This window comes from Ambystoma mexicanum, chromosome 12, assembly GCF_040938575.1.
Source record: "Ambystoma mexicanum isolate Mex_15411 chromosome 12, UKY_AmexF1_1, whole genome shotgun sequence".
In the NCBI taxonomy this organism is placed as follows: domain Eukaryota; kingdom Metazoa; phylum Chordata; class Amphibia; order Caudata; family Ambystomatidae; genus Ambystoma; species Ambystoma mexicanum.
This window is the reverse complement of record NC_090936.1, coordinates 101,829,403-101,856,315: the sequence shown is the minus strand read 5'-3', so window position 1 is coordinate 101,856,315 and position 26,913 is coordinate 101,829,403. Positions and strand designations below refer to the sequence as shown.

The following is a 26,913-nucleotide window of genomic DNA, read 5'->3' as shown; positions in this document are numbered from 1 at the left end:
TTTTATGGAGGGAAGACAAGCGCAATCTGCAATGTCTTCCCTAACTATTGAGCAACAGCCCCTCAAAAACCTAATCCAATGTATTACCTTGTGCCTTAGGGCTTCTTTGGTTCCCCCCATATCCTGATCCACTCTTGGTACATTTGACTAATAGACGGTATGCATGAAAAACTTTGTTGGCCCTTTTTCTACAACTGGATTCGATGGGTTTGCTATGTTAGTACTGGCTGAATTACTGGTGGTTAGATGTTGCTCGCTGCTCTGACCACACCGTTTCTGTTGTTATGCTTTGCAACCACGCTGTGAGTCTTCACACACCTGATGTCTTTACAGTGGTAATGTGACTGGGCATCTTCCTAACATGTAGACTGGATATTGGGTACCCCCCCACCTCCCTCGATATTAGCACAGACATTCTTACAGTTTATTTTCCCATAAGTTTCCAATGGGATAATATAGATTTTCCTTCCCACCTGGGCTTCGGCGTGTGGCTCTTTGGAAGGTTTGAATTCATCCTCTACTCTTGCTAAGGGGATTGAAGGAATAGCTTTGCCATGAGTGGAGCCTATTGATTTGGCATAAGGGGTTGGGGTACTCTCTCTTCCAATAGGATTTCTATGGCGTGGATTGATAGATGTGTTCTGGGCCGGATTGTTAAAATGGATTAATAATAAATCATTGGCTTCCTCTATTGGTTTGCTTTTTGGCCTTTATTGTCGGTAAGGAAGAGGTAGCTTTTCTTTTTATCATTTTAACTGCTGGAGCTGTAATATTAAAAATCCCCCTATCTAAAATGTATCTATTTCTTATATAATGCAATACAATTCTTAATACAATTCTTAATAAAATGTCTCATTGTATAAAGTTCAAAAAGTGCTAAAGTGAATGGCTGATGCAAACTGAATGATGAAATATAATGGCACAATAAAATAACACGTTAACGAAAATAACAACAAATAACCATAAGATTATCTATAGGTTTCGCCGCAAGAAAAGGTAAGAGAGAAAAAGAAAGACAACAGGAAGGATGGCAGCTTTGTAGAAGCATCTTAAAGAAAGACCGGCAATTTAAGAATGACTGTGCAGTCCACTAAAATAGTCCATCATCCAGTGCAGGGAACGCTCGACTGCTTAGGGGGCAGGCCTAGGCCGACGCCCCCTCCCTAGCACCTGGCTGCCTCCTTCTGACTTTCAGTACTGTGTAAACGAAGCTGGAGACACAGTCCTTCGGCTGTAGGGGGATGGGCGACAGGGGTGTTTGCAATCAAAGGCGGTGCAAAGAACCCTCAACTGCTCAGGAGGCTCTTTGATCAGCTCCCCCTCCCTCGTGCTTAGGTTTTTTGTGTGGTATAGTGAGCAAGGTGTTGCGGGGGACACCCCCGCAGCACACCCGCGAAAAAAAAAAAACAGGTCCTGCAGGGGTGTCCGCCGCAACAGCCCGCTCACTATACTTTACAGTATAATGAGCGGGGTGTTGCGGCGGACACCCCTGAAGCCCCCGTAAAATAAAAAAATACAAAAATAAAAGGACCCTGCGGCGCCGGTTCACGATCACGGAAGTGAAAGGGAACTGGCGCCACAGGGACTCAGCGTGAAGAAAAAGGTAAGTGGGGTTTGTTTATGTTGGGGGTGTGGGTGGGGGGTGTGTTGATGGTGTGGGTGGGGGGTGTGTCATGGGTGTGTTGTGGGTGTGGGTGGGGTGTGGGTATGTACGTGTGTTCGCATGAGAAAGGTGCAAACTTTTGGTGGTTCGCACCTTTCTCATGCGAACTTTCCGGCCGCGGCAAAATCAGCCGTGGTTGGATCACGTAGATCCGTCAAATTAGTATTGAGGGGCCGGGTGTGAGCACATGGCCGGCCTCACAGGTGCTGGGGTTGCCAGTACCATTGTGGATGTGCTGGGATCACCTAGACTTATGGGTAGTTGCAGGGTGGCAGACCCTTATAGGTCATGGAGGCACAACCTGGGTGCCGGGGCCCCATGGATGCCTGGTGCATCCCAGATGGAGGGTGCCCGTGGTGGACCCTGGTCACCTAGCTGGTCTGGGTGGCCCAGACCAGCAGGGACCTGCAGGATCGTGATCACACGGTGTGGGCCTGTAGGCCAGGGCTGCAGGACAGTGATCATAAGGTGTGGGCCTGCAGGCCCGAAATGAGAGATGGACACAGGACTTCCATTGTTGCAGTCAGCAGCCGTTCTGAGGCACGTCCATGCAGGGGCTCCTATTATTAGGTTGGGACATGGATCAGTCATGGCCCATCTTAAAAGGGCAATACACTTGGGAGGGACACACCATCTTAAAAGGGCAACACATAACAATGAGGTCACATTGAAATGACCTTTGCCAGTATTGCATGTTCTGCTGTAAGTGCTCCTCAGTATGGCACTGCCCTCTCTGCCTCTCCAGCCTCCAACAGCACTCAAGTCCACGGCCCTTTGACATGGCGGGCTTCACCACAAGGGCAGCTTAATGCGCCTTTAACTGCTTTCATTCTTCCTTCCTTCTGGTACCTAGCAGATGGCGGGGCTGAAAACACGCAGAATATGCAGGGATGACGGCAGCGGGGTCCCTCAGCCCTCAACAGCGATGACTTTTGACGCAGTAGGCTTAGCTGCAAGGGTGGCTTAAAGCAGCTATTAACCACTTGCTTCCTTCCTTCTGGCACCCAGCAGAGGGCAGGGCTTTCAACACGCAGGGATGGCGGCAGCCCTCATCCCTCAACAGCGATGACCATTCATGCCGCGTGCTTCACAGCAAGGGCGGCTTTTAACTGCTTACCTCCTTCCTTCTGGCATCCACCAGGGGGTGGGGGCTTCCAGTGCATGGAAGGTGTGGGTTTGACAGTAGCACCAGGCCTCAACAGTGACGACCTTTGACGTGGTGAAATGTATCTTTCTCTAATGGCTCTGCCAGCTAAAAATGTGAGGATCTGGATCACTGCACAGTGTGATACCCATAGTTATGATTGATTCAAATCCTTCCAACCACCACCCTACCGATTTGCTTAATTCTTATAAAAGCTGAACATCTGCAATAATATTTATGACAGAGTCCACTCATCACCCTCCTGAAGCATTGTGTCAAGGATATCACACAGGACCTTAAAAAAATAAAGCAAAAAGGAGCTTCACTGGCTAAAACAGAAAATTACATACATTGTAGAACTTGCATTGTATTGTATTGTATTCATCATTTATATAGCGCCTTTTCCCCATTTGTATGGCCTCAATGCGCTTTGTGGTAGAACACCCTTGGTGACCGCAGTCCATATGCAGGAAGTTCTAACAGTTTAAATTAAAGATGCTAGTGCTGAAGATTCAAAGTGTGTTAGCTAGACCAAATCTTTTTTTTCATTGGTTGTCGCTGTATACTAATGGCAGAGGTGTTGAGGTACATCAGGGGTTTCAGTGTGGATGGCTAGGTGTGCTGTTAGACCAAAATTGCATAGCCAGAGCTGCATTCTAGGGTATATGGGTTGGTGGCCGTGCTTGTGGCTTGTGTCCACAGACGTGGAGTAAAATATATATACCATAGGCTTGACTGGAGTTCGAATTGAGTATTCTTTTTCTTGTTCCAGTGTGATTGTCTGGTCTCGCTATTTGTGGTCTCCCTGTAACGGAAGTCTGAGCAGTGGGAGAGGGCCCAGAGGGATGACCGGTCGGGGGTTGAGGAGAGGGCGATAGTTTGCTACGGTGTACCTCTGCGAAAACTGCCAGCAACGGTGGGGTATTGGTGGGTATGAGTGTTGTTGTGTTTGGGAAGGAAGAGTTTATCACAGTGTGCTGCTGTGAATGCTGCTGGCATCTGTGGGATATTGACGGATTGCTGTGTTTGGGTCAGTGTTTCTGTGTGCTTACCGAGAATGTAGAGTGGGATAGGGTTTCAAGAGGAGTGAGGGAAAAGCCAGGCTTTGAGGGCCTTTCTGAATGCCAAGGTGAGTGTCAATATTGCGAATGTGCAAGGATAGGGAGTTCCAGATGATTGGCACTTGGACAGAGAAAGAGGATCTGGCCAATCTGAGGAGTTGTACTGTGGGACTACTAGGAGAGATGATTTGCCAGACCTGAGATTCCGTGAGGGGGGGTAGCAGGTGACTTTGTCTTGAAGGAATTCCATTCCTATGTTGTGGATGGCCCGGTGTGGGATGCACATGACTTCAAAGGCAGTCTGTCGGCCAATAGGGATCCAATGGAGGACACTCAGTGTAAGGCTGATGTGATCTCTGGGGGTAGGTTAATGAGCATGGGGTGGTGCAGCGTTTTGTAGTCTTTGCAGTTTCCTTAGCTGAAACGCTGGTGCTCCTAGGTAAAGGCCATTTGCGTAGTCTAAGTGGGAGAGGATGATGGAGATGATGGCAGAGAACCATTGAGGATAGGTGGGGTAAGGGAACTTACGCCTGAGGATGTGTAGGTGGAAGAAACAGGTTCTGGAAACTGAGTTGACTTGCTGGGAGAGGGATAAATCTGTGTACAGTGTGCATCTGAGGTTTTTCACTGAGGTGGAGGTTGCGGGATGGGGGCTAAGGGATTGCGGACAGGGAATAGGTTGGGGAAGGAGCCATGTTTTCCCGCAGACTAGGATTTCAGTTTTCCCAGGATTGAGGATGAGGTGGTTGGTCATCATCCAGTAGTCAATATTCCGGACGGCATGATGACAGATCTGGACGGTTGGGGCCTGGCGATTTGGGGTTTTTAAGGATGATCTGCGTGTTGTCTGCGTAGTTGTAGCAGGTAAGAGTATGAGAGTTCATGAGTGCGGCCAGAGGGTTGAGATAGATGTTGAAGAGCAGGGGAGATAGGGATGCTCCTTGAGGGACCACTTTTGTTAATGGCGGCGAGGTGGAGGTGAACGGTGGAGGAGCATGATTTCTGAACGATTAGAGATGAAAGAGGAAATCCAAGAGAGGGATGTGTCTTTGATTACTAATGAGTGTAGCCTGTCTAGGAGGATGGTGTGACCAATGGTATCAAAGGCAGCAGAGAGGTCAAGAAGGATGAGTACAGCACAGCCTTCTGCATCAGCTGTTCTTCTTAGGTCATCCCAGACGACAGTAGGGAGGATTCTGTTCCTTGGAGCGGCCTGGAGCCAGATTACGCAGAGTCCAGGAGGTTTTTGTCTTCAGTGAAAAGGCCAAGCTGCTTGTATGCTGTGTGGTCCATGCATTTGGTCATGAAGCGGGTGTTGGAGATAGGCCGGTAGTCTGGGGGAGGAGTGTATTGAGTGTAGGTTTTTTTGTGGAGGGGTTTGATGTAGGAGATTTTTAGGGCTCTGGGAAAGTGACCGGTGTTAGGGATTGATTGAGGATTGAGCGTGCAATGCTACCTGCACAAGTTGAGGCTACGATGTTTTTGAGGAGGGTGGGCGGCCAGGGGTCGTCAGGCGTGCCTGATGGGTGGCTTTGTGCTTAGAGCGAGAGGAACTCCTGGTGTGTGATTGGAGTGAAAGAGGTGAAAGTTTGTTTCAAAGGAGGGTTTTGATGGGGGTTGGGCTGTGGGAGGGTAGGGAGTAGAGCCATGTGTTCCAATTTAGAGATGATGGTGGACTGTCTGTCAATAGCGACATTGTGGAAGTGTTCTTATAAGATGTCAAATAGGGATGGGCAGATGGGTGGCGGGGTTAAAGCAGGCATGGGAGTTGAATTCACAAATGATTCTATGCAGTTCCTTGCTCGGGTTCAGAGGGTTTAAGATTCTGTTCCCATAGAATGCTTTCTTGGTTTTTCTGATTTCTAGTCTGTATGCTCTATTTAGTCTTGCTTGGGTGGTTTTGTTCTGGGCCGTAGGGATGGTTCTCCAGGTCCATTCCAGCCAGTGTTTGAGGGTTTTTAGTGATTTGAGGTTGGTTGTGTACCACCTGGATGTGGGTCTTGATCTCTGAGAGGACCGCTTTGTTGGGGTGAGGGGTGTAAGGGCATTCAAGAGACAAAGGACGAAGAGTTTGATGGGGGTGGCCCTTCCTGGAGGGATAGTGTTGGGAGAGAGGAGAGAGTTGGCTAGATTTGGGGTGACAACGACTTTTTTCCATAGTGGAATGAGAGGTGCAGGGGTTGGTGGAGGTCGGCCTTGGGTGCGGTGGTCAGTGGTACAAAGAAGATTGCTGAGTGATCAGTCCATGATAGGACTGAGGGGGCAGTGCGGATATGTTTGCGGTGGTGAAGATCGCATTGAGTGTGTGACCTCCAGTGTGGGTGGGTGTGGAGATACGTTGTGTCAGGTTGAATGCTTCTAGGTTGTCTGTGAGAGATCAGGTCATGGGGAGGCTTAAGGGTGAGTCAAACCAGATGTTGAAATCTCCGTGGATGGTAAGTGTTGGATGGAGATTGAGGAGGGTTGTCAGAGCATTGCAGAGCGTGTCTGCAAAGTTTTTCTTGTAGCCATGAGGTCTGTATATAAGTAGGAAGCTGTGCTATTCAGAGGGTGAGAGTTGGACTTTTACCAGAAGGGCTTCTTAGTCTGTGGTGTTGGCTGAGGCGTCCTTAATTATTAGTGGAAATTGGTGTTTGTGTAGTATCGCAAGTCCTCCACCCCTTTGCGATCTGTTGCGAACAATAAGGTTGTACCCGGGTGGGAAGGCCTTGTGCGCAATGGGCTCGTAATCATCAGCAAACCAGGTCTCTGTGATGAAAAGGATGTCTGGATTTTCCTCTGTGATGAGGTGAAAGGTGTGGAATTTGTTTTTGGAGGCTGCAGGAGAGTTGGAGGGGTATGTTTGCAAGTGCTGGATGGGTTGGGAATGGTGGGAAGAGCAGGAGTGGGAGGGGGTTTGCCGGGGGTTGGGGGTGGCTATGACGGGGGCGTTAGGGAAGAGGGGTTGGTCGGGTGGGTAGGGTCAAAGGGGAATTGGAGTTGGACCAGGGGGATGGGTGAAGAGGGGAATAGGACGAGGACCTATCCTGTTGAATTAGTACACAGTACAATAAGAGGGTTCATACAGGAAACAAAGGGTCCATGAAGGTGCAGTATGTACTGGACACAAACAAAGCAGTCTTGCAAATGGGCTGTCAAATGTAAAATAACTATGAATATCATTACATATGTCTTAGGTGATGGCACGTGTTGTTGTTTTAAAACCTTACAGTTAATGCACCAGAGACTTACAAGTCTTGGGGCTTGACATTCTTGACTTCATGTGGTCACTATCCTGTTATGATAATACATTTCCAGCTGGGATAAACATTTGCTTTACACTAAGAGCAGCATCCACTGGTATTACCGCCAGGATACCGCCCGTGCTAATAGCATTACCGCCAAACCCTCGGGCACTATTAGCGCCGGATCACAGGTTTGGCGGTAACAGTAGTTGCCCATTCCCAATTGGGTCCTGTGCACCCAATGGGGAATTTTTTGGCTCAATTAAATTACCGTCAGCAGTATTACCGTGTGGTAATTGTGCCGAAAATTGGGAATTTCCCAGCGCATTTATCCCAAGCTCAGAGCTTGTGGTAAATGCAGCCAAACCCGTGATTTGGGGGACCCTTAAATGCGGCAGTAATAGCATTACTGACACATTTATGGGCTACCGCCAAACTCGTGATGATGCCAACTGTTTTATGGTATCATCACAGCCTCAGCGGTTTGTCCAACACCAAAGATGTCCACCAATACTACCTGGAAATACTGTCTAGTCCATCAAACCACTGATGCTACTAAAATAAATTACCAGCGTAAGCAAAAAAAGAACACAAATACATTGGTATCCCTGAAATTGCACTGGTGGTAAGTACTGCCCTTTTTGAAAATTCCCCTAGATTTCAGTAAAAAAGACTTCTAAAAGTAGGTGGTAATAACAAATAGGGAAAAGCGCAATGAAATTCCTGCTGCAAATTGGCAGCAGCAGAGCCTTAAAAACCAATCAAGTTTGATTAAAAAAAACATGATTCATATATGAAAGCAAGGTTTGTTTTTTTGTTTGTTTGTTTATTTGGTAATGCGCACCTAACCCGTAGGTAACTGGGCACAGCAGAAAAGAACACTTAAGGCTTAGTTACAACATGGAATCAGCACAGTGCAAGCAGAAAAGATACAAGAAGTTTACAGTGAGGGATGGTAAAGTAGGTTACATACAATCATATACGGGTTGTACAGTAAATTACATACATTCATAGTCAGGTACATAGGTAAGCATTACATGGTGTCCAGGGTTCATATATCACATGACCGTAGCCAGTTTAAAGTGTTACGTCTGAAGCTAAAATAGGACTGATCAGTTCTGAGGGTGAGAGGAAGTGCATTCCAGTATTGTGCCGCTTTCATTGGGAAACTGCATCCTCCCGATGTGGTTAACTTAAATCTAGGTATCTCTAGACAGTGGGAGTTGGCTGCTCTGGATGGTAGATTGTCAAATAATAGCCAGCAGGAGCCGGCAGCTCCCCATCCCACATTCTCTTTAAATATCATCCCACATACAAAAAGAGTATTGTGTACAAAGAAAATGTGTTTAAATTGAAATGCAATGTTGTGTTATATTATGTTAAAGGATCTATTACCATGCACTGTTGCCACCTGCATCGTTTCTTGCTGCTCTGACGGATCTGTACAGCAAGGTCAGAAAGGGGGGGTACGTTAGTAGGACTGAGCGGGAGAAAAGAACAAGAGAGCTGTGATGTGCTGTTGGCACCGTTCGCTGAGAGTAGGTGTGTTTTTCAGTTGGTAGCCGCCATGTGCTGTTGGGCGAGGCTACGTGTGTTATTTTTTTCATCGTCGTAGTGTAGTGAAGTGCGTGCAGTTTGTTGTGCTGTAGAGGTATGGTTGTGCTTAGTTCAGAGTTTGAGAGGTGTAGGCAGAAGGATGAGTTGTTTAGTAAGGTTGGTTAGTGATAGTACCCTATCCTCCCCGCTCTGCTTTGGTTGTGACCCATATCCCTTGCCCTGTCGTACATTCTGGTGTGCTACAATTACCACTGCTATGTTGTGTGCAGAAGAGTAATGCAGCTTCATCTTGGCTCGCTAGCTGCAATAGGACAGCAGCATGATAACTAGCATGCTCCGAGACGCATACACCATGAAAATCCAGGTGTGAATCCCATTATCTCCACTGCACTACAAGATGCTATTGGGAGAGTGAAACATACCACAGTTCACCCGGTTCAGAAACAGTGATCCCTGAACCTGTGCAGGAAGCCAAGAAGCTGCTGATACAGAGCAGAAAGAGCAAAGTCACACTGAGTAGGAGGAGGAGACAGTCCCACATCCCTCAGCTCAGATCATCACCCTAGAGTCCAGCATACACGCAACTGATCACACCCTACCATCTTGACAGAGACATACAAACCTGCGCAAAACAGTGAACACTCCTGAAGTTGCAACTGGTGCATTTCAGCACACTTTTGGCATGCTGCATGGAATGCCCCCTTCCTTCATTGGGCTTGTTCCTTTCCCCTGTGCTCCATGCACTACTGCAACATGCACAGGAGCACTTTTCCCTCCTCACTATCCAGGAGCCCATCAAAGCCAGCAGGGCCAGATTCTACCAAATTGCAGTCTACTCCTACTGCATGGTGAGCCGGACACATGCGCCATTGGTCACTGCATGTGACCGGGAACAGGTATTCTGTAAGTGAAGCAGCAGCACTCCTCCCCTCCCCCACCCCCTGCACCCCAAACGCACTAATGGCATGTGATACCAGCCATCCCACACTACGGTGCCCCATTCCCTTGGTCAACCCATGATGCCATGGTTTTGCAAACACCCATGATATGATGTATGATATGATATTTTATTTATAGTGCGCCCATATACAAGTGTTTCAAAGCACGACGAGGCAGGGGAGGGGAACAAGGGGGAGACAAGACAACGATCCTACTAGGACCAGTGACATTGAGATTGCGCAAGGTTAATGGAAACACGCACAGTTCCTGTCAAATCACACCAAAGCAATATCTCTTATGTTGTGTGCCACCCACCTGAGAGGACCAATCGTGTCCAAGAATATGATTTGACAACATTGCTAATTAATTTAAGAACACTCATCGTGATTGGGTAGATGGCTTGTGCTGTGCAGTTTTGTACATACAGTGATCTTTTTGGGGTTCCCACCTTTGTACCTTTACAGTAATCAATGTTCATTTACATGTATGTGTTTTGGTGGCCATTTGTTATCTTAACGGTCTCGTCTTTGCCTTTATGTTTGAGTAGTAATAAGGATATTACGCATGCAAGTCTTTTTCAAGACCACATTTTTTTGTAAAAGGACTTACACGGTAGGCGGTAGGGATTTACCGTTACCGGTAAGGGATTACCGCTATCGGTAAATCCCCTCCCCAATTACGACACGGACATACCGCTATTAGCGGCACCGCTAAGTACGGTGGCACTATTAGCGGCAAGTCCGTGAGCGCGTGCCCCCCTCAGTCCGGAAATAGCGGCATACCGCTAATATCACGCCATCACGAGCCATGCGGACATGGCAATACCGGCATGTAGTAGACCCAAAAACCCCTTACCGGCAAGGCGCTAATACCGGCATCGCGAACCACACGTTAAAAGAGCACAGCAGTGTTCCTACCTGCCACAGGTTGACAAAATCAGCACAGGTGGAGGCAATTGAGACTGGCAGCACAAAAGAGCACACCACACCCCTTCCCACACCCATTCCCACACCAAGATGGATGCAATACTAGCAGCATTACATGGGCTAGAGGACATGATTGCAGTGCAGCAGCTACAACAACAGGCAGCACAGAGGAGACGCAGGAGGAGGAGGAGGAGGAGGAGGAGGGCAAGACAGGCGCAGCAAGCACCACCAGTGCACCTAGTGATACCACAGAGGCAGCCACCAATTCCCAGGATCAGAGCCAGTCCAGTCAACCTAACCCCTGAGCAGATACACACCCTGTACCGTCTGGACCGGGATACCATCACCACCATTGCAGACATGATATACAACGACATTGTGAGTCTCATTGACATCCGTACTGCCATCCCCCTCTATTGAAGGTGGTAACTGTGCTTCACTTCTTGGCCACAGGCACCTACCAGCATACGGTAGGTCAGATGCATGGCATATCACAACCAGTATTCTCACGCACACTGAACCAGGTGCTCGATGCCCTCCTGAAGCACACAAGTCAACACATATACATGCCACGGACTGCCCAGGAGATCTCCAACACCAAAGTTGGCTTCCATTCACTGGCAGGCATCCCAAGTTGCATCGGGGCCATCGACTGTACCCATGTAGAACTGGTGGTCCCACATGCCAATGAGGTAGTGTACCGTAACAGAAAGCAATACCACTCCATCAACGTCCAAATGGTATGTGACTCCAATAAGATCATCACACATTGCTGTGCCCGATATCCCGGTTCAACCCATGATGCAATGGTCCTGCGGAACTCGACAATACCACGATACATGGAGCGACATGCTGGACAACGTTCGTGGCTACTTGGTGAGTAGCAGGCCAACCACATGGCAGTGTGATGTGATTGTGAGTGGGGGGGTAGATGCATACTCCAACTGGGCGTGATTGGGGGGGAGATGCATACTCCAACTGGGCGTGATTGGGGGGGGGATACATACTCCAACTGGGCGTGATTGGGGGGGGAGATGCATACTCCAACTGGGCGTGATTGGGGGGGGGAGATGCATACTCCAACTGGGCGTGATTGGGGGGAGGAGATGCATACTCCAACTGGGCGTGAACTGGCGTCAGGAGAAGAATGGACATACATATTTGCATCACTGTACAGTGAGGCAGCCCACAATGGACCAGACACAAAACCACATGCCACACCCGTACCCCACCACTGAATTGCCATTGAACAGCATGGGGACATCAACTAAGGAATGGCAGTGTACTAGCAGTGTGGCACTAACGTTGCCAGGGCCAGGAAACACATATTACTTAAACTCAGGCGGGACATGGCAATCCCTGATGTATGCATGCATGGTGCATGTCCACTTGCAAGGACCACCTCACCTTCCCACATTGCAGTTACCCTGATTGCCATGCGTGCTTGGATCAGTGGATGTCGTTGAAAATGCTATGTTTGTTTGTGTGATATGTGCAGGCTCCACTTTATGTAGAAACTTACACATACCCATTGTTGCACCCATGCACCCATGCAGGTGATGGAGGTTATCCCCTGAAGAGGTGGCTCCTTACCCCTGTGCGGAACCCACAGAACAGGCACGAAGAGGACTACAATCATGCACACACCCGTACCCGCGTGGTGATCGAGCAGACATTCGGCCTATTGAAGGAACGCTTCCGGTGCCTCAGCAGGTCGGGCGGGGCACTCCTGTACGGGCATGAGAAGGTGGCCAAGATCACCATGGCATGTGTCATGCTGCAAAATATGTGTATCAGACGGAATGTGCCAATGCCCCCTGACATTGAACTGCAACCACCGTCTGAGGATGATGACGGGGATGAGGATGGAGGAGAGGGGGCTGCAGGTCATGCAGGTGGCGATGCCTATGAGGGACGTGCTGTGCGGCAGCACCTGATAGACCATTGTTTCTGATGCACATGGATTAGGAGGGTGCAATTGATGTGGAGCTCAGGGCACGGGGTGTATGGAGGATATTAACACAGTGCACCCTTCAATAATTAAGCACACATACACAATAATCAATGTCCAGTCATTTGATTATCCATGCCATTACGTGTGTATTGAGCATTATGTCATTCAAACGTGCATGTACCCTCCACCCCAAACACCCTCACCCCCCTGCCCCCACAACTCCACCAAACACCCTCACCCCCCTGCCCCCACAACTCCACCAAACACCCTCACCCCCCTGCCCCCACAACTCCACCAAACACCCTCACCCCCCTGCCCCCACAACTCCACCAAACACCCTCACCCCCCACCCCCCACAACTCCACCAAACATGGTGTGCACATCAGTGCTGCATTAGTCTCCAAGTGTCAGCAGTGACAGGCTGGCCCTACTTCCCTTCTCCACCACCACCATTGGGGGGTTATGAGTCTGACCGCCGCAAGGACCGGCTGGACCTGCGCAGGATGGTTGTTTGGTCAGAGCTAGTAGACGAGGGGGTGGCTGGTTGATCTGCTCCCTGTGTGTGACGCATGCTCTCCATCGCCTCAGCAATGCGCGTTAGGACATGCCTCACAGCGGCCATCTCGTCACATAGGCGCGTCGTGTTGCTGTACAAGGCAGCTTTCATGTCCCTTGATAACCCCCGGATCTCCTCCCTGGTCGAGGCAGCCTCGCTCACTTGCCGGGCAACCAGGGCATTGAGCTCCTCCTGGCGCTGTCGTATCAGGCTCATGCTGTCGTCTGCGGCCCTGCCCCTGTTACTCCTCGGCGCAGCTTGCTGCATGTGTCCGACATCAGGTGAGCTTGCCACGGGACTGAATGACCCATCCATTGAATCTCCGGCATGCACCTCATGGATGCTGCCATTGGATGTGTTGCATGGGCTGTGGTGTGGGGACAGCTGGGTGCTGGGTGTACGCTGCCCTTCCGGTGTCAGACCTGGGTCGTCCACATCACTAATGGGTGCCGTGGCTGCTGCTTCCCCGACGGAGCTATTGGCTGCGGACGGCGTGCCTTCTGGCACTGGCTCCTGAGTGGTGGGGGTGAGTGGTGTGGGTGCTACCACAGTGTCGGATGGCATTTCGACCCTTGGTGTGGTCGGTGCGTGTGTGGCTTGTGAACCCTGGGCCACTCCAGATTTCCCAGTGCCCCTCGATGTACTGGGCCTGGTGCCTGCATCCTTTCCCTTGGCCTGCTTTTTGGGTGGTGGGGCCTGCGTTGCAGAGTCCAGCTCCTCACTGTCAGAATGTGAACCTGTGGGGGAGCAAGACAGGGATAGCATCAGTGATGGGTCAACGTGCATCATGCATATGTTGTTGTTGCTGCAGTCCTTTGGATTTGGACATCTAGTTTGGACAGGCAGGTTGTTGGCCAGATGGGTGGGTCATCCGGACATGAGTCAGGGTGACACGTGTGTGAGGTGCTGCATACATGTGGTTGTGTGGGAATATGCATGGCATATATGCAGGGTTGTGTACATGTGTATGTGATGACCCCATCCATTAGCTAATTCCTATTTCACATTTGGGGAAGGAACTCATGCTTTGCATTGCAGTATTTTGCGTGGACACTCACCTCCGTCTGACGTTGTTGCCACACCGCACTCCATTCGGCCCACTCCCTCGATGGATTCGATGCCAATGGTGCTGGCACATGTCTCCTCCCACTCCTGCATCTTCATCGGGGATCCTCCTCCGCCTCCTGTGCCCATGGCCAGATTCCTGTTGGCCGATAATATGCTGCGTACACGGAGGCGCAGATCATCCCACCGCTTGCGCACGTCCTTTACGGTGCGGGGGCAGGAGCCCACCGCACTGACTTTCTGCGCCACCTCAGCCCAGATCTCCTTTTTTCTCAGGAGTGCAGGGCGCCGCATGTCGCTAGCAAACACTACGTCTGCATTTGCAGCCAGGGTGTCTGCCAGCATTTTCAATTCGTCGTTTGAAAAGCGTTCTTTGCGCTGGCGCGCATCAGCTTTCTTTAGGGCCTTGGGCATTGTTTGTTATTGTGGGAAGTGGTATTGCCAGTTGTGGTGTTGCTGCAGATCCTGAGTGCAGGGGATGGCAATGGATTGTGTTTTTAAAGATGGCCGCCGGGCTCTTTCCCGTTCCTGTGCGATGACGCTATTTCCGGTTCCGGTGTTTTACGGTGACCGCTAATAGCGGTGACCGCTAATAGCATGCAGCATGAGGGCGGAGGTGCTATCAGCACTTTGGTCGGAGCCGGAAAGGTGCTTTTGCGCCAGGGCGGTAGGGTCATTTACCGGCATGGCCTTATGCGCGTGTCCGCTTACTCGTAATGGAACACTATTAGCGGTCTCCTGCGAGGGCGGACACGCTAATAGCGCCATGCCGGTAATTCGCATTTATTTCCGCCTACCGTGTAATGAGGCCCTTTGTCTTAGTTCCCCATGGCCTCCCTCATGTCTCTTTTGACTCAAGGTGCAAGTGGATCCATATCATCATTTCTGTGATGAGTTTGACAGAAGTCTTTATATCTGTGCAAAAGGAACAGTTTAAAGAGCTATTTTTTCCTTTTAATAATCCTTTTATTGTGAATTAGTCCAAAATCTGAACTTTACACAAAAAACTTTACACAAAAATAGACATAAATCATTCAATCTACTAAATATATACAATCATTACTACTTCAATTACACACAAATGGTCATAAATAAAATAATATGATGGTCACAGATGTAATAATCATAATACTAACAATGCTAATAGTATTAAAATACCAGAAAATAATAATGAAAGAGTGTGCTATACATCCATCCCCAGAAATGTTTGCAGTAGCAATGTCAGGGCGCCGGTAATAATACCACTACTCTTCTTCTTCTTGATCTTATTCTTACTCTTCTTACTCTTGCCCCCCCCCCAAGCTCTTTATCATAAGTCAGCTTAGGTCCTTTCCTTTTATACAGGGAGCCCCCAGGGCAAGCCTTTCCATTGTCGATGTCCTCTTTCCCTTTCTTATCCAATGTCTTTTCTTGTTTAAATCAAACACCACCTGCAGCTGTTAGTTTTCTGCTGATAAAAGCACACATTGATTCTGTAAGTTTAACAGTGATATAATGATGTGCCACTGGCTAAGCAGAGCTGTGCCCGCTGCAAAAAGGGTTCCATGGGCCACACTCAGGGCTGGACTGGCCTACAGGGTACTCAGGAGATTCCCCGGTGGGCCTCTCTGCACCCTGGGGCTCTTGTGTATTTTATTTTCAAATGTTCTCCTAGGAGAAGGGCTGGGCTTGCTCAAAATGTGCAATTTGGGGCCACTTTGAAAATGATTTCCAGGGCCTCTTTTGGTTCCCAGTCCACCCCTGGCCACACTACATAATGGGAGAGCCTCAAAAGTGTCAGACCTTTACAAAACACCTAAAGACATATGTTTGTACTTTGCAAATGTGTCAGGGGACCCAGGCCACCTCATCTGCGTGTGGTTCTGTCAAATGCAAAAGAGTTGCATGAGGACAAAAATGCAGCGTGTACACTTTGCGTCTCAGCAAATCTGGTATTGAACGAGGGCAACTGGTACTCCTACCGGGACTCCGAATATTACCAGAGCCCCTCTATATGGGGAGGATGTGAGGTGCACTTGGGTGCTGTAAACCCTTGAATACCTCGACACCTCTAGAAGATATGTGGTCGTTTTTGCAGTGGCTTTTCAAAACCCGCCCTACCGTAAGCCATGACCGAATCAGGTGCTTAGGTGGGTGTTGTTTCATCTCAGGAGGTTAGCTCAGGGGCAACGTGCTCGCATTGGGAGCAAGACGACGCGGAGCAACACAGGTTCGATCCCGAGGCCGCGCTTAGAAACCGCTGGGTATTAAGCGCGGGCAGAGTGGAGTTGTCATCTGCATGAGGCCACCACCTCACCTCACAGCTCTGGCATTTCGTCTAGCGGGCACCTCTGCTCTGCCTTAGTGATCGGTCTCTAGTTGAGAGTTTATCAATCAACTGTAACCATGGTGCTACCGGCTCATCCATCTCCCCCACAAGCCCGCATGCTCGGGCACAAATAATACACAGGAGACCAGAAGTAGAGTGAAATGGCATGTAATGCAAACAGACACCAGCGCATGCAGTGGTCAAAGTGTACGAAGAAAAGTAGTGGAACTATGTTCCTTGCTGGACTGCTGCCGCTCTCCACAAACCCCATCGCCATGCCCCCTCCCACGCACAAGCCAAACCCCCAAACAAACACAACTGCTGTTTAAGGCAATGTTCAGTTTCAACTTTTTCCTACACTTTTATTTTAAAACCAAACTATTCCGGCAAAGGTTTCTTTTTAAAAGAAAAATAAAGGAACAGTAAAACTTAAAAAATAAAAGTAGAGAAGCACCGCTCCCAACCGCTCCCACCCACTTTGGCTGCTGAGCGCATGGGAGACCTGCTCACTGCTCAACCCACCCCCTAGGTGTGGCTAATCGTTATATACAAATGGAGTGGCTAACCCATTCTCTCGCCGCCCATGAAACAGCACGTGTAGTAACAAAAAGGTCCAAGAAAGTGAGAGGGGTAAGGAGCATTGCCATAGTTGCAAAATTGTTTCTTTCTCTAGACTGCGAGGCAGCATCTGGCCTTGGGGATCCGATCCTGTTCCAGCAGAGTCGCCAGCTGTGTACCTTTTCTGTCACAGGTTTCCCCCTTTCTCACCTGTTTTCGCTGCTTTATGGATTCCGTTGTAGAAGTTTTCTTCCTTATGGTTCGGGTCTTGTACAAGCCCGCTCGGCCGTCTTCGGCTTTCAGTGTTCGTTCAACTTTTTGTCTGGGATCGATAGTAAACTCCAGGAAAAAATAAGGGGAAGAAGCACTCGGAGGCGGGTGCACGGATTCCGGGAGAAGGTTGGGTAAGAAGGAGAAGGAATAGAATGGAGCAAGGGTCCGGGAACCAGGAAGGCAACAAAGTTCAGTGAAAGCGAACTACGGAGCACACGTCTAGCCAGAGCTAACATTAGCGTTGAGACGCGCGGAAGCATGGGGGTGTGGCTATTTTATTGAGCGTGCTTCAATGAACGTGAAGACTGGTAGGCAGCGTTCAGATTTTGCGGCCATGTTGGTAGTACAACAGAGTGCACGCCTCGGCGTGACAGGGACCAGGAGGCCCAGAAGGAGCGTGTCCGATGGATCAGGACATTTTCAGGAGGGGCCATGAGCCGGCCGAGCTGCCTGAGACCTAACACAGTATCCAGTCAATTCATCTAAACCCATTCCATCTAATACCATTCCATCAAACAAAATTTTTCCATCTAAAAAATGTCCATCTAATGCATGTGTTTGGGGGGTAAAGGGTTAATTTTGTTCAGGTGTATTTTAAAGGGTTAAAAACAGGGGTTTTGGGAGGACCCCCTTCACCCCAAACAAAAGAAAACAAAATGCGGATGGAATTTCTGATGGAAAAATTTCGATGGAATTTAATTAGATGCAATCATTTTAGATGAAATGACCATAAACCCCTAACACGCATTCCACAGTTCTGCGACCTTGCATGGCACGGCTGTTCAGCTGTAGCCCAGTAGTTCTCAATGCATCAGAGAGGCCTCAGTAAAAACCAAGAGAAAATCCAGTATCAGAGTTGGTGATACATGGTTACAGCCAGTCCATTTCAAACCACTGGGCAGTAACTATGTATATTACAGGCTGTAAACGTTGCGCTGTTTACTAATAATGCTTTAACTTAAAATGTGAAAGAACATGTCATTCCTCGTGCATTATATTGTCTCTGGTTCTGAATTAAACACCCTCTCTTTCTCTTGGCCCTTTTGGGTTAGGACGGGATTGTGGATTTCCGGGAGTATGTCACTGCAATCAGCCTGCTGGTTCAGGGCACTCCAGAGGACAAACTGCGGTGGTCGTTCAAGCTCTATGACAAGGACAGGGATGGCGCAATCACCCGGCCAGAGATGCTTGAGATCATGCAGGTATGAACCGCTTGATTCCAATGTTGCTAGATCTAACAAACGGGTGCTCCAGAAGACAGCCAATACAATATGCAATGCATGTTTCAGGACTTCCCTTTCAAAGAGTTCTTTTGGTATTGGCCAGCAAGTTCTGCTTTTTCAAGGAGCAAATAAACAGGTGGAACGCTTTGTTCTCGGTAAAAGGACTGGGATTTAAAGTGCTAACAGAACAGCAAGCATTCCATTTTACAAAAAGCACACTGTACCCAATGCCTTCCGCCATCACAGCACTCACGCCCTCTCTCTCTTTCTGTCTCTCTCTCTCTCTCTCTCTCTCTCTATATGTTTTAACACAACAAAACCTTTGAAATTCGACAAGTGTTACAAGCCACGCCACCTTAACTATGAGCCCACGATGCGCATTGACATCACCTACTGCAACACGTATTACCTCCTAGTGAAAGTGAAACGCGTATGCGGTTGGTTGATCAAGCTATATATGAAATAGTGCTGCCCTGTCAGACAAATCAAAAAGGCTGGAGCAAAAGGCATGCAGCCTTTGCATACAATGCTTTGCTCACTGAGTCATTGGAGGTGAACTTCTAGTGACGGCCACTGGGTGGCGCTGTAGCGTGTGCGACTTGTTGAATTAAATGGCCTTCACTACTCTCACATTTCAGGTGGAACAGTGTTTTCACACATGGGCCTCATCACGAGTTGGGCTGTATTCCCTGCTGTAATACCGCCAACTATAATAGCCCCAGCACCGACCGGCCCAGTGGTATTACCACTGTATCACGGGTTGGGCTTTACCAGTAAATCCCCATTCCTGATTGGGTCCATTGGATCCAATGGGGAATTTTCGGTGCTAATACTGCGGGGCTAATACAGCCTGCTGTAATACCGCAGAAAAAAGGGATTTTTACCTCCAGAAAAAAAGCTGGAGGTAAAACAGCCGATTTAGCACCCAACTCGTGATAGCGCCAGTCCTTAAATGCAGCAGTAATACCGTTACCACCGCATTTAAGGGCTACAGCCCAACTCATAATGAGGCCCACTATTAAGACCAGTGAAAGAAGACTTTAGTTGAAGCGATTATATGGTTAAAATTACACTTTCTTAGCTATGCGCTGCAACCATTATGCCCCATTAACAACGTTATTTTTTGCAGTACATATTGCTGTGTGTCTGGGAGCACCAATGAATGTTGCATTACCACCACCCTCCAACGGTGCCCAGTCAAAGGGTTGAATGCATTGTTTCGAATTACAATAGATTAGAAACAAAAGGACCGAAAAAAAAGGTTTAATGCCTTTTTTAAAATATATATATATTTTTTGGTTTCCATATAGGCAAAAAAAAGTGGTTTTTACATGAAAAACGGGGTTCTGGGGAGGACCCCCCCTCCTCCAAAAAAGAAAAAAAAAACATTCAACCTTTTTTTTTCTCTGCCCTTTTGACTCGAAAGTATTGTATTCGAATCAATTGCAGTCGACCCTTTCACCTACAACCCCCTCCAACGCCCCATCAAGCTACCCAGAGTAGCCACATGACTGGTCAGTGGGCACTTTAGCCTCATAGCTGCTCTGGCCATTGCCTTACTGGCCAGGGCATGGCCGTCGCCCGTTCGCCATGCCGCCAGACCTGCCACGCCACCTGTAGGGTGGCTCTAATTTCTGCCCTAGTTTGACACTGCCTGGATATTGAGGCCTAGAAACTGCTAGGCTAGAACTCAATGGGCCTCATTTGGAGTGTGGCGGCCGTGGAATGAACAGTGCCGTTAAGGGACCGGCACCGTTCATTCTGGGCCACCACATTCCGAGTGTGCTCGCGGGTGCCGCTCTGAAACGCCTGGTCAGCAAGCAGCAGTCCAAGCTGCTAACAACGGGCCCGTCATTAACGGGCCCGTTGTTAGCATGCTCCCCATTCCCATTGAGCCCTCAAGGGGCTCAAATAGGAATGGGAATGTACCGGGTCCGGGTCCCACGAAAGGGAATTACTGGGCCCTCCAAAGTCTGTTCTTATGTGCACCCCAAATGTCCCAATTGCACCGAGCTTATCATCTTCCAGAGCTGTTAGTTGCTATAAAGGGGTACATAGATGACATTCCTGCTTCCCCTCTGATGTACGCTCTGTCTTTTGAAGTTGTGCTTGGAACGGTACAAGAATAGCCTAACAGACACTGACAGCCAGAAGTCTACACATTTATTTATTTATTTATTTATTTATTTATTTATTTATTTGCTTATAGCATGCCGAAAGCCCACAGGCATCAGGGCGCGTAAAGCACAAAACGGAAACATGCTAAGGACAAACAACATGTCATTTCTGCCGAAGCTGATTCGGGACATTCGCTAGGATGACTAGAACTCATTTAAACAAATGAGTTTTAAGATGTTTCCTAAACGTCAGGTAGTTATTTTCCAGCCGAGGGGCAGGGGCAATTTATTCCAGTGTTGCACTGCCTGAACCGGAAAGGATTTCCCCATACATGTTGCTCAACTAAAATGTGGCACATTCAGCCAACCCTGATCTTCTGATCTTAAAGACCTCAATGGAATGTATCTAGAGAATTGTTTCTTGAGATACACAGGGGCCGCGCCATATAGACATCTATGAACTATGGTCATGGGTTTGAATGCGATTCTGTCCTCTATTCTCAACCAGTGCAGTGATTTCCTTCCTTCCGTTATGGGCTCTCTGTTCTTGATCCTTTTAATGATGCGAACAGCATTGTTTTCCATAACTTGGCATTTCTCAATTTCTTTCTTGGGGGCAGAGCATTGCCGTAGTCTAATCGTGATATAATAATGGCCCTGGCCAGCGTGGCTGTGTTTTCCTCATTTAGGAAGGGACGGATCGCTCTCAGTAGCTGAGGTAGTAAGCGTTGTTCTTATGAAGGTATTTGACCTGTACCTCAGTCCCCACTGATGCCTCCACCATCATCCCTAGCGTTTTGACCTTTGTCATTACTGGAATATTTGCTTCCTTAATGACAAAGGCTTTATATTCTACACCTAATTTTGATCTAGCCTGGCGTGTGCTGAAAATCAACAGCTCAGTCTTGGTATTGTTCAAACACATCTAATTGTGTTTCATCCATTTATCTATGATGTTACATATTTCAGTTATTTTGGCGCTGTCTATAAGTTGATCACCTTCCAATTCAAAGACCAGCTGGGTGTTGTCGGCGTAGTTTGTAAAAAAACACGCTGACGCTTTCCAAAAGGTCACAGAGGTGTCTCATATATAAGTTGAAAAGCAAAGGAGATAGGCTTGCCCCTTGAGGGACTCCAAATTTGATATGAGTGGCTTCAGAGAATTTTTCCCCCCCAGTGCACCCTTGCTTCCCGGTCCGCTAGGAAAGATGTCAGCCATGCCAAAGCGGCCGGAGAACATCCCGTTATTTTATCTAATGCCTTTTGCAGTAATTGGTGATCCACCAAGTCAAAAGTGGCGCTATGGTCTAGTAACATCAGGATCCCCGCCTTTCCCTTATCCAGGATTGCAAGCATATATGTCTGCAAATCTAACATTGCAGATTTGGTGCTATGAGCCTCCCGGAAGCCTGATTGTAACTCATGGAGAATACTATGGATTTCTATGTGTTTTGGAAATTGATTGGTTGCTACCTTATCCAGGATTTTTAAAGTGAAAATTGAATTTGCTATGGGGCATAAATTGGTTGGATCTTTAGGGTCCAAACCTGCTTTCTTAATTAATGGCGTAATAGTCACCTCTTTAATACACTTTGGTACTATGCCCTCTTGAAAATATGCATTTATTATTTAAGTAAGTACTGGCAAGAACAGTTCTTTGTTATCTAAGATGATTTTAGCCGGGAGAATATTTTCTGCACATGACGTAGGTTTCATTTTAGCCAATACTGAAGACAGCCCTTCCTCCGACATGGGGAGAAAACTAAAATTGGCCGCTTCACACTGTCCAAGTTTTACTTTAAGTTGTGATGTTGCAGCTCCAGATTCCTCTCTGGATATGATAATATTCTCTCTAGCCTTCTGAATCTTGGCAGAGAAGGCCTTCTGTACAACTTCACAGTCCTCCTCCGTTGGAGTGAGAGGAGGGGTGAGAGCCTTGGGTTTGTCAATACTTTTGAAAATTTCAAAGATTTTACTTGCAGCGTTCGGGGGCTGCTGCTATCTCTTTATTATAATGATTCATCTTGGCTCCCGTGATCTCTTTTCTTTACTCTGAATTTATACATTTCAATCTCTCTTTATTGGCTGGGGTGGGATTTTGCTACGTTTTTCAAGTTTTAGTTTGTTGGGTTCCCCATGAAACCATTTATGGTTATTATCTATTTTCCTAAATAATTTGTATTTTAGAGGAGCAAACTGTTCCACCAATTCACGGATTTAATCAAATCTATTAATTTAAATTGCTATCTTCTGGTGTCTAATAGCTATAATTCTGATTTTCAGAATCTAGGTGTATGTTATTGAAATAGATTCAAATCTAGCCATGTGTAAGGCCTAATTTAATACTAAATTATATGTTTATTAAGGTTTTATTCCCTGCCCCAAACTGAGCCATGCATAACTTACATGTGTTTATTAGATTCTGGGCACCTGTTCCTCAGGTGCAATTCCCCTTTGTGACCCCCAGGAGATTTCAGGGGATGTGATAAAATGACGACTGCTCTGCAGAAGTACAAGAATGAGTAGTGTTAAAGGTAAGCTACTCAGTCCTCACACTACGACAAACCAACAGTGATCCCAGTCATAACGGTCAAGCAGGCACAGTCAAGAGATATGCCTCCTTAGCCTCTTCTGGTAACATGGGCCCAAGACAGGCTACACACTTAAGAGGGGTGTGGATGTGATGACCCTAGCAACCCAAACAGCAATAGCACAACAGTCCAAAATAAAGGAATGTCCAATCAAGGTTCTATACACATATATATACTTTAATCAAAGCCACCAATATATGCAAGATCACTGACTTTAAAAACACTCAAAATAAAACACCCTGTGGAGAGAACACAGAAAATTCAGAGCCTGGAGATGAAAGTACGCTGGGAAATGTAGCAGGGGTGAAGTAGAAAAAATAGCAACAATATAATCGAAAGGACATGTCTTGCTAGAAAAAGGTGCAAATGGGTGGCTTATCAGTCTAAAGAGTCCCACAAGTGGATCATGGGGGCTGAATGTCTCAAACGCAGATGAATCTGTTCTTATGTGGTCCAATGGCGTCGAACCAGGCTTCGGAAGACTCTCTTTGTGGGTCAAAGCAGGTTCAGATGCTGCCAGTCTTGGTGGTTCAGGAGCAGATTCGGCATTAAGTTGGTCTGAAGCAAAGCACTGTGCGGTTCGAAGGCGGTGTTCAGGAAATGCAGTTCATTGAACCCACCATGGTTGGTCCGATGGTCATGCCAGTTCAATATGATGGTTACCTCTGGGTCCAGTCAATGAGTGACAAGATGTTTTCAATGTTTCGAGTCGAGGTCCAGTGCGGTAAGATGCTATGCCCTTGGAGGTTCAATGTGTTGTTCCATGAGGCAGCCGTTCAAAGTCACACGCAGCGGCGATGTGGCTTCCGAGCCAAACAGGTGACATGCTAAACTGATATGATGCGGCATTGAGCTGATTCAGTGAATTGACAAACAGCGGTTTGAGAAAGTTTCAAGAGAGTGCTCAAAGTAGCGTAGAGGTCCTTTCTGGTTTGTAGGATACGGCTGCTTCGGTTTGATGACAGTTTGATGTGGCAGAATGCAGGAATCTGTCTGCGTGTCTTCTACTGGTGCTGTGAGTCCCAATCGAAGCCCTTGGTGGCAAGAATAGTCCTTTTCCCCTTTATTCCCCATCTAGGGAGGCTAGCTGGAACCTGCAGGAGTCCTCCTCTACCAGTGAGGATCCTGGGTACCACTGCAGCTGGCAGAGAGTGCATTTCCTGGTCCAACAGCAAGTCACCCCCATGTTCCCTGGGGAAGGGTAGAGAGCAGAGCTTGCCAATGACTTGGAACACATGTATTTCAGTTTGGCAGAGAGCTCTGAAAATAACTGCTCTCCTAATAAAGTACAAACCAATTCTTTGGTCCTTAAGAATACAAGATGTATCAAAGGAGTGAGCTTTGCTCTGCCAGAAGTTTATGAGCCGGGTAACAGAGAGAAGCCCACAGAAAACCAAGATTGTGGATCCCATTCTCCATCCCTGCTGCTCTGTCTGACTGTCCTAACTCTGCCCCTTCCCACGCCTGCAGCTGCAGCTTCGAATGCCCTTTCGTATGCAACCCCCTGGAGTGAGGCTTGTCCTTTTTCTGTGGGTATGCCTCTTTGAAGCATGGTTCCAGGAGTCCTCCTGCTGGGAGATTCTGGACCTGGGGCGGTATTCATCAAACTCCCAAGGGATCAAAGGAGACATATCCTTCCTGCCTGTTGCCTTGCTGGGTTAACAGAGATAATCAGTCTAGCTAGAATCCACATTTACTTTCCATGACTGGCCTGTGCTCACAGTGCTGACATGTGTTTGATACAAATCCGATGTTGCTTTAATAATTGTGTGAACTATCAGTCACCATACCAAATCCGAGATATGGCTTATCATTAGAGATTACATTGCCAGCAGGCGGGTAGTTCATCATAATTATTATGGTTTTGTAAGAGCGGTTCAGATTTAAATGCAACCCCTGTCTGCAGTGACTTTGCAGTCACATCAGCTTCCAAAAAGCGCACCTGCGACCTTTGAAACTGCTCTGGGCCACTGAAGCTCAAGCACCTCAAATCAGGAGATTGATGCAGCATGGCACAAGTGTCCATTGTGCTTATGGCATGGGACTTTCTGACAGGGAGTGTCTGTTTAGCAGACCACCCTTTCTGAAATGATTTGCCCATATCATTGTACTATTAATTAAAAAGAATTAAAAATCCAGGGCTTTGACACTCCGGTCAGATGGCAATCATTCAAAGGAAAGTATTGCTTAGTTGTTGTTACGCCACCTATGATGTCCTCCAGTAAAAACTCCTTCCATAGGAGATGACAGGAGACACGAGACCCCTGGGGAATCATACGTTCTGCTGGGAGCCGGAGGACTTCTTAGGTCTTTGGTAGGAATACCAGATTTGTAGACTCTAGTGGACAGCATGAATGTTCCCCCTCTGTGAAGGCCAAAGTGATGGTAAGGGTTTGAAGTAGAAAGGGTGGGAAAGTTTCTTCCAGTGAGAGAAGCTTTCCACCATTGTGGAAGAGGTGGAGGTTGTACTAGACAAGAGCTCTGGCCCAGGGCTGAAGTCTTTTGCCATCTTGATTTGGTGGGAAGATGTATGTGTGGCCTCTAGGTAAGACTGTGGGTTTGGTTTGCTGTGAAAGTTGTGTTGACTCAGACAGATAAGTAGGCTTTGTCCTTTTTCCTGAGAGTGGGATTTGCCTAATGGTCTACATGTGACTGTGTCTCAAACCATCACTTTGTAACAATTGTGGAACTGTAGCAAATAAGAAAAACGTTGCCTTGTGATCTCTAGATCTGGACTGTATTCTGCTTTGAAGCGGCTTTGCTTGTCTCGTAACCATTGTCTCCCGGTAAACCATCTGCCTTGAGAAGCCTTTCCTGGCTGCTGATGGTTCCTGGAAGAAGAATTTATCTGCTTTCGATGCCCTGAATTACTCACCAGTGTTGGGAGAGTCTGCCCCTCAATTGCCTCTTGAGCCTAAAATAGTCTACCTTTGTTGTGTGGCCTGCTTGCCTACCTGCAGAGATATCCCAAGGGTCCCTTCCAGAGGCGGTGGAGGTTTTGGTGACCGGGGAATTCAGGAAGCAGTTGGAAGGCTCCCAAGTAGCCCCCAGCTCATGGGCCGGTGCAGGGACAAGCACTGCAGGAGCAGAATAGAAACCTTTGGGACATTCTGACCGATTTCAGGTGCAGAGTGTTAAACTGGAAGTGGGTGTGAAGTAAGACCACGGTCAAACAGAGAACACTTTTGGGGCACCTCCAAACAAAAAGGATACCAAGAGGGCTACGTGTAAACCTCGAACCCACGTTATGTAAAGAAAATCCAGCCTTTGTCAAGCGCTGGCATCTAATTCTCAACAAGTGCTCCCTTGACCTAATCATTTTAACAATTGAAGAATTAGCACGCTCCCTTACAACACTGAACGATGATATAGAGGGATTGAAAACCTCACTGAGTAAGTCTTACACAGCTGACCAATTGAAACAAATTCTTGAGGAAACCAACCAGAAACTGGCATGTTATAAGCAAGAACTAGAGGTCAAGAAGATTAGGAAATTTAGACGAGATACACAAGACTACAAACTTGATATAGTGTATAGTTGGCAAGCTTACTACGGTCACTATCCAAATATACCTAATCCTAATAATCCACGGAAAACAGGATCATCGTCGACTGGTAACACCTCTTCGGAAGCCTCCAGTACTGAATTAGAAGTTACACCAGACCAAACGACAGAAGCCACATCAGGGCCATCAGGCACCCCAGCTAGCGATCCAGCCAACAACGACGCTGTGGCTTTTTTAGAAAAAAGCCA

General features: G+C 47.7%; 1 protein-coding gene across 5 annotated transcripts in view; it reads left to right on the top strand.

Moving 5' to 3' along the window:
* The window catches only part of LOC138513340 (guanylyl cyclase inhibitory protein-like), a 392,388-nt gene that overhangs the window by 254,106 nt on the left and 111,369 nt on the right, over positions 1 to 26,913 (top strand). For all 5 annotated transcript variants that reach the window (XM_069628102.1, XM_069628099.1, XM_069628101.1 and 2 more), the window contains exon 3: positions 18,281 to 18,430. In XM_069628102.1, the coding sequence (XP_069484203.1) occupies positions 18,281 to 18,430 (150 nt within the window). The remainder of the gene's footprint in view (positions 1 to 18,280; positions 18,431 to 26,913) is intronic.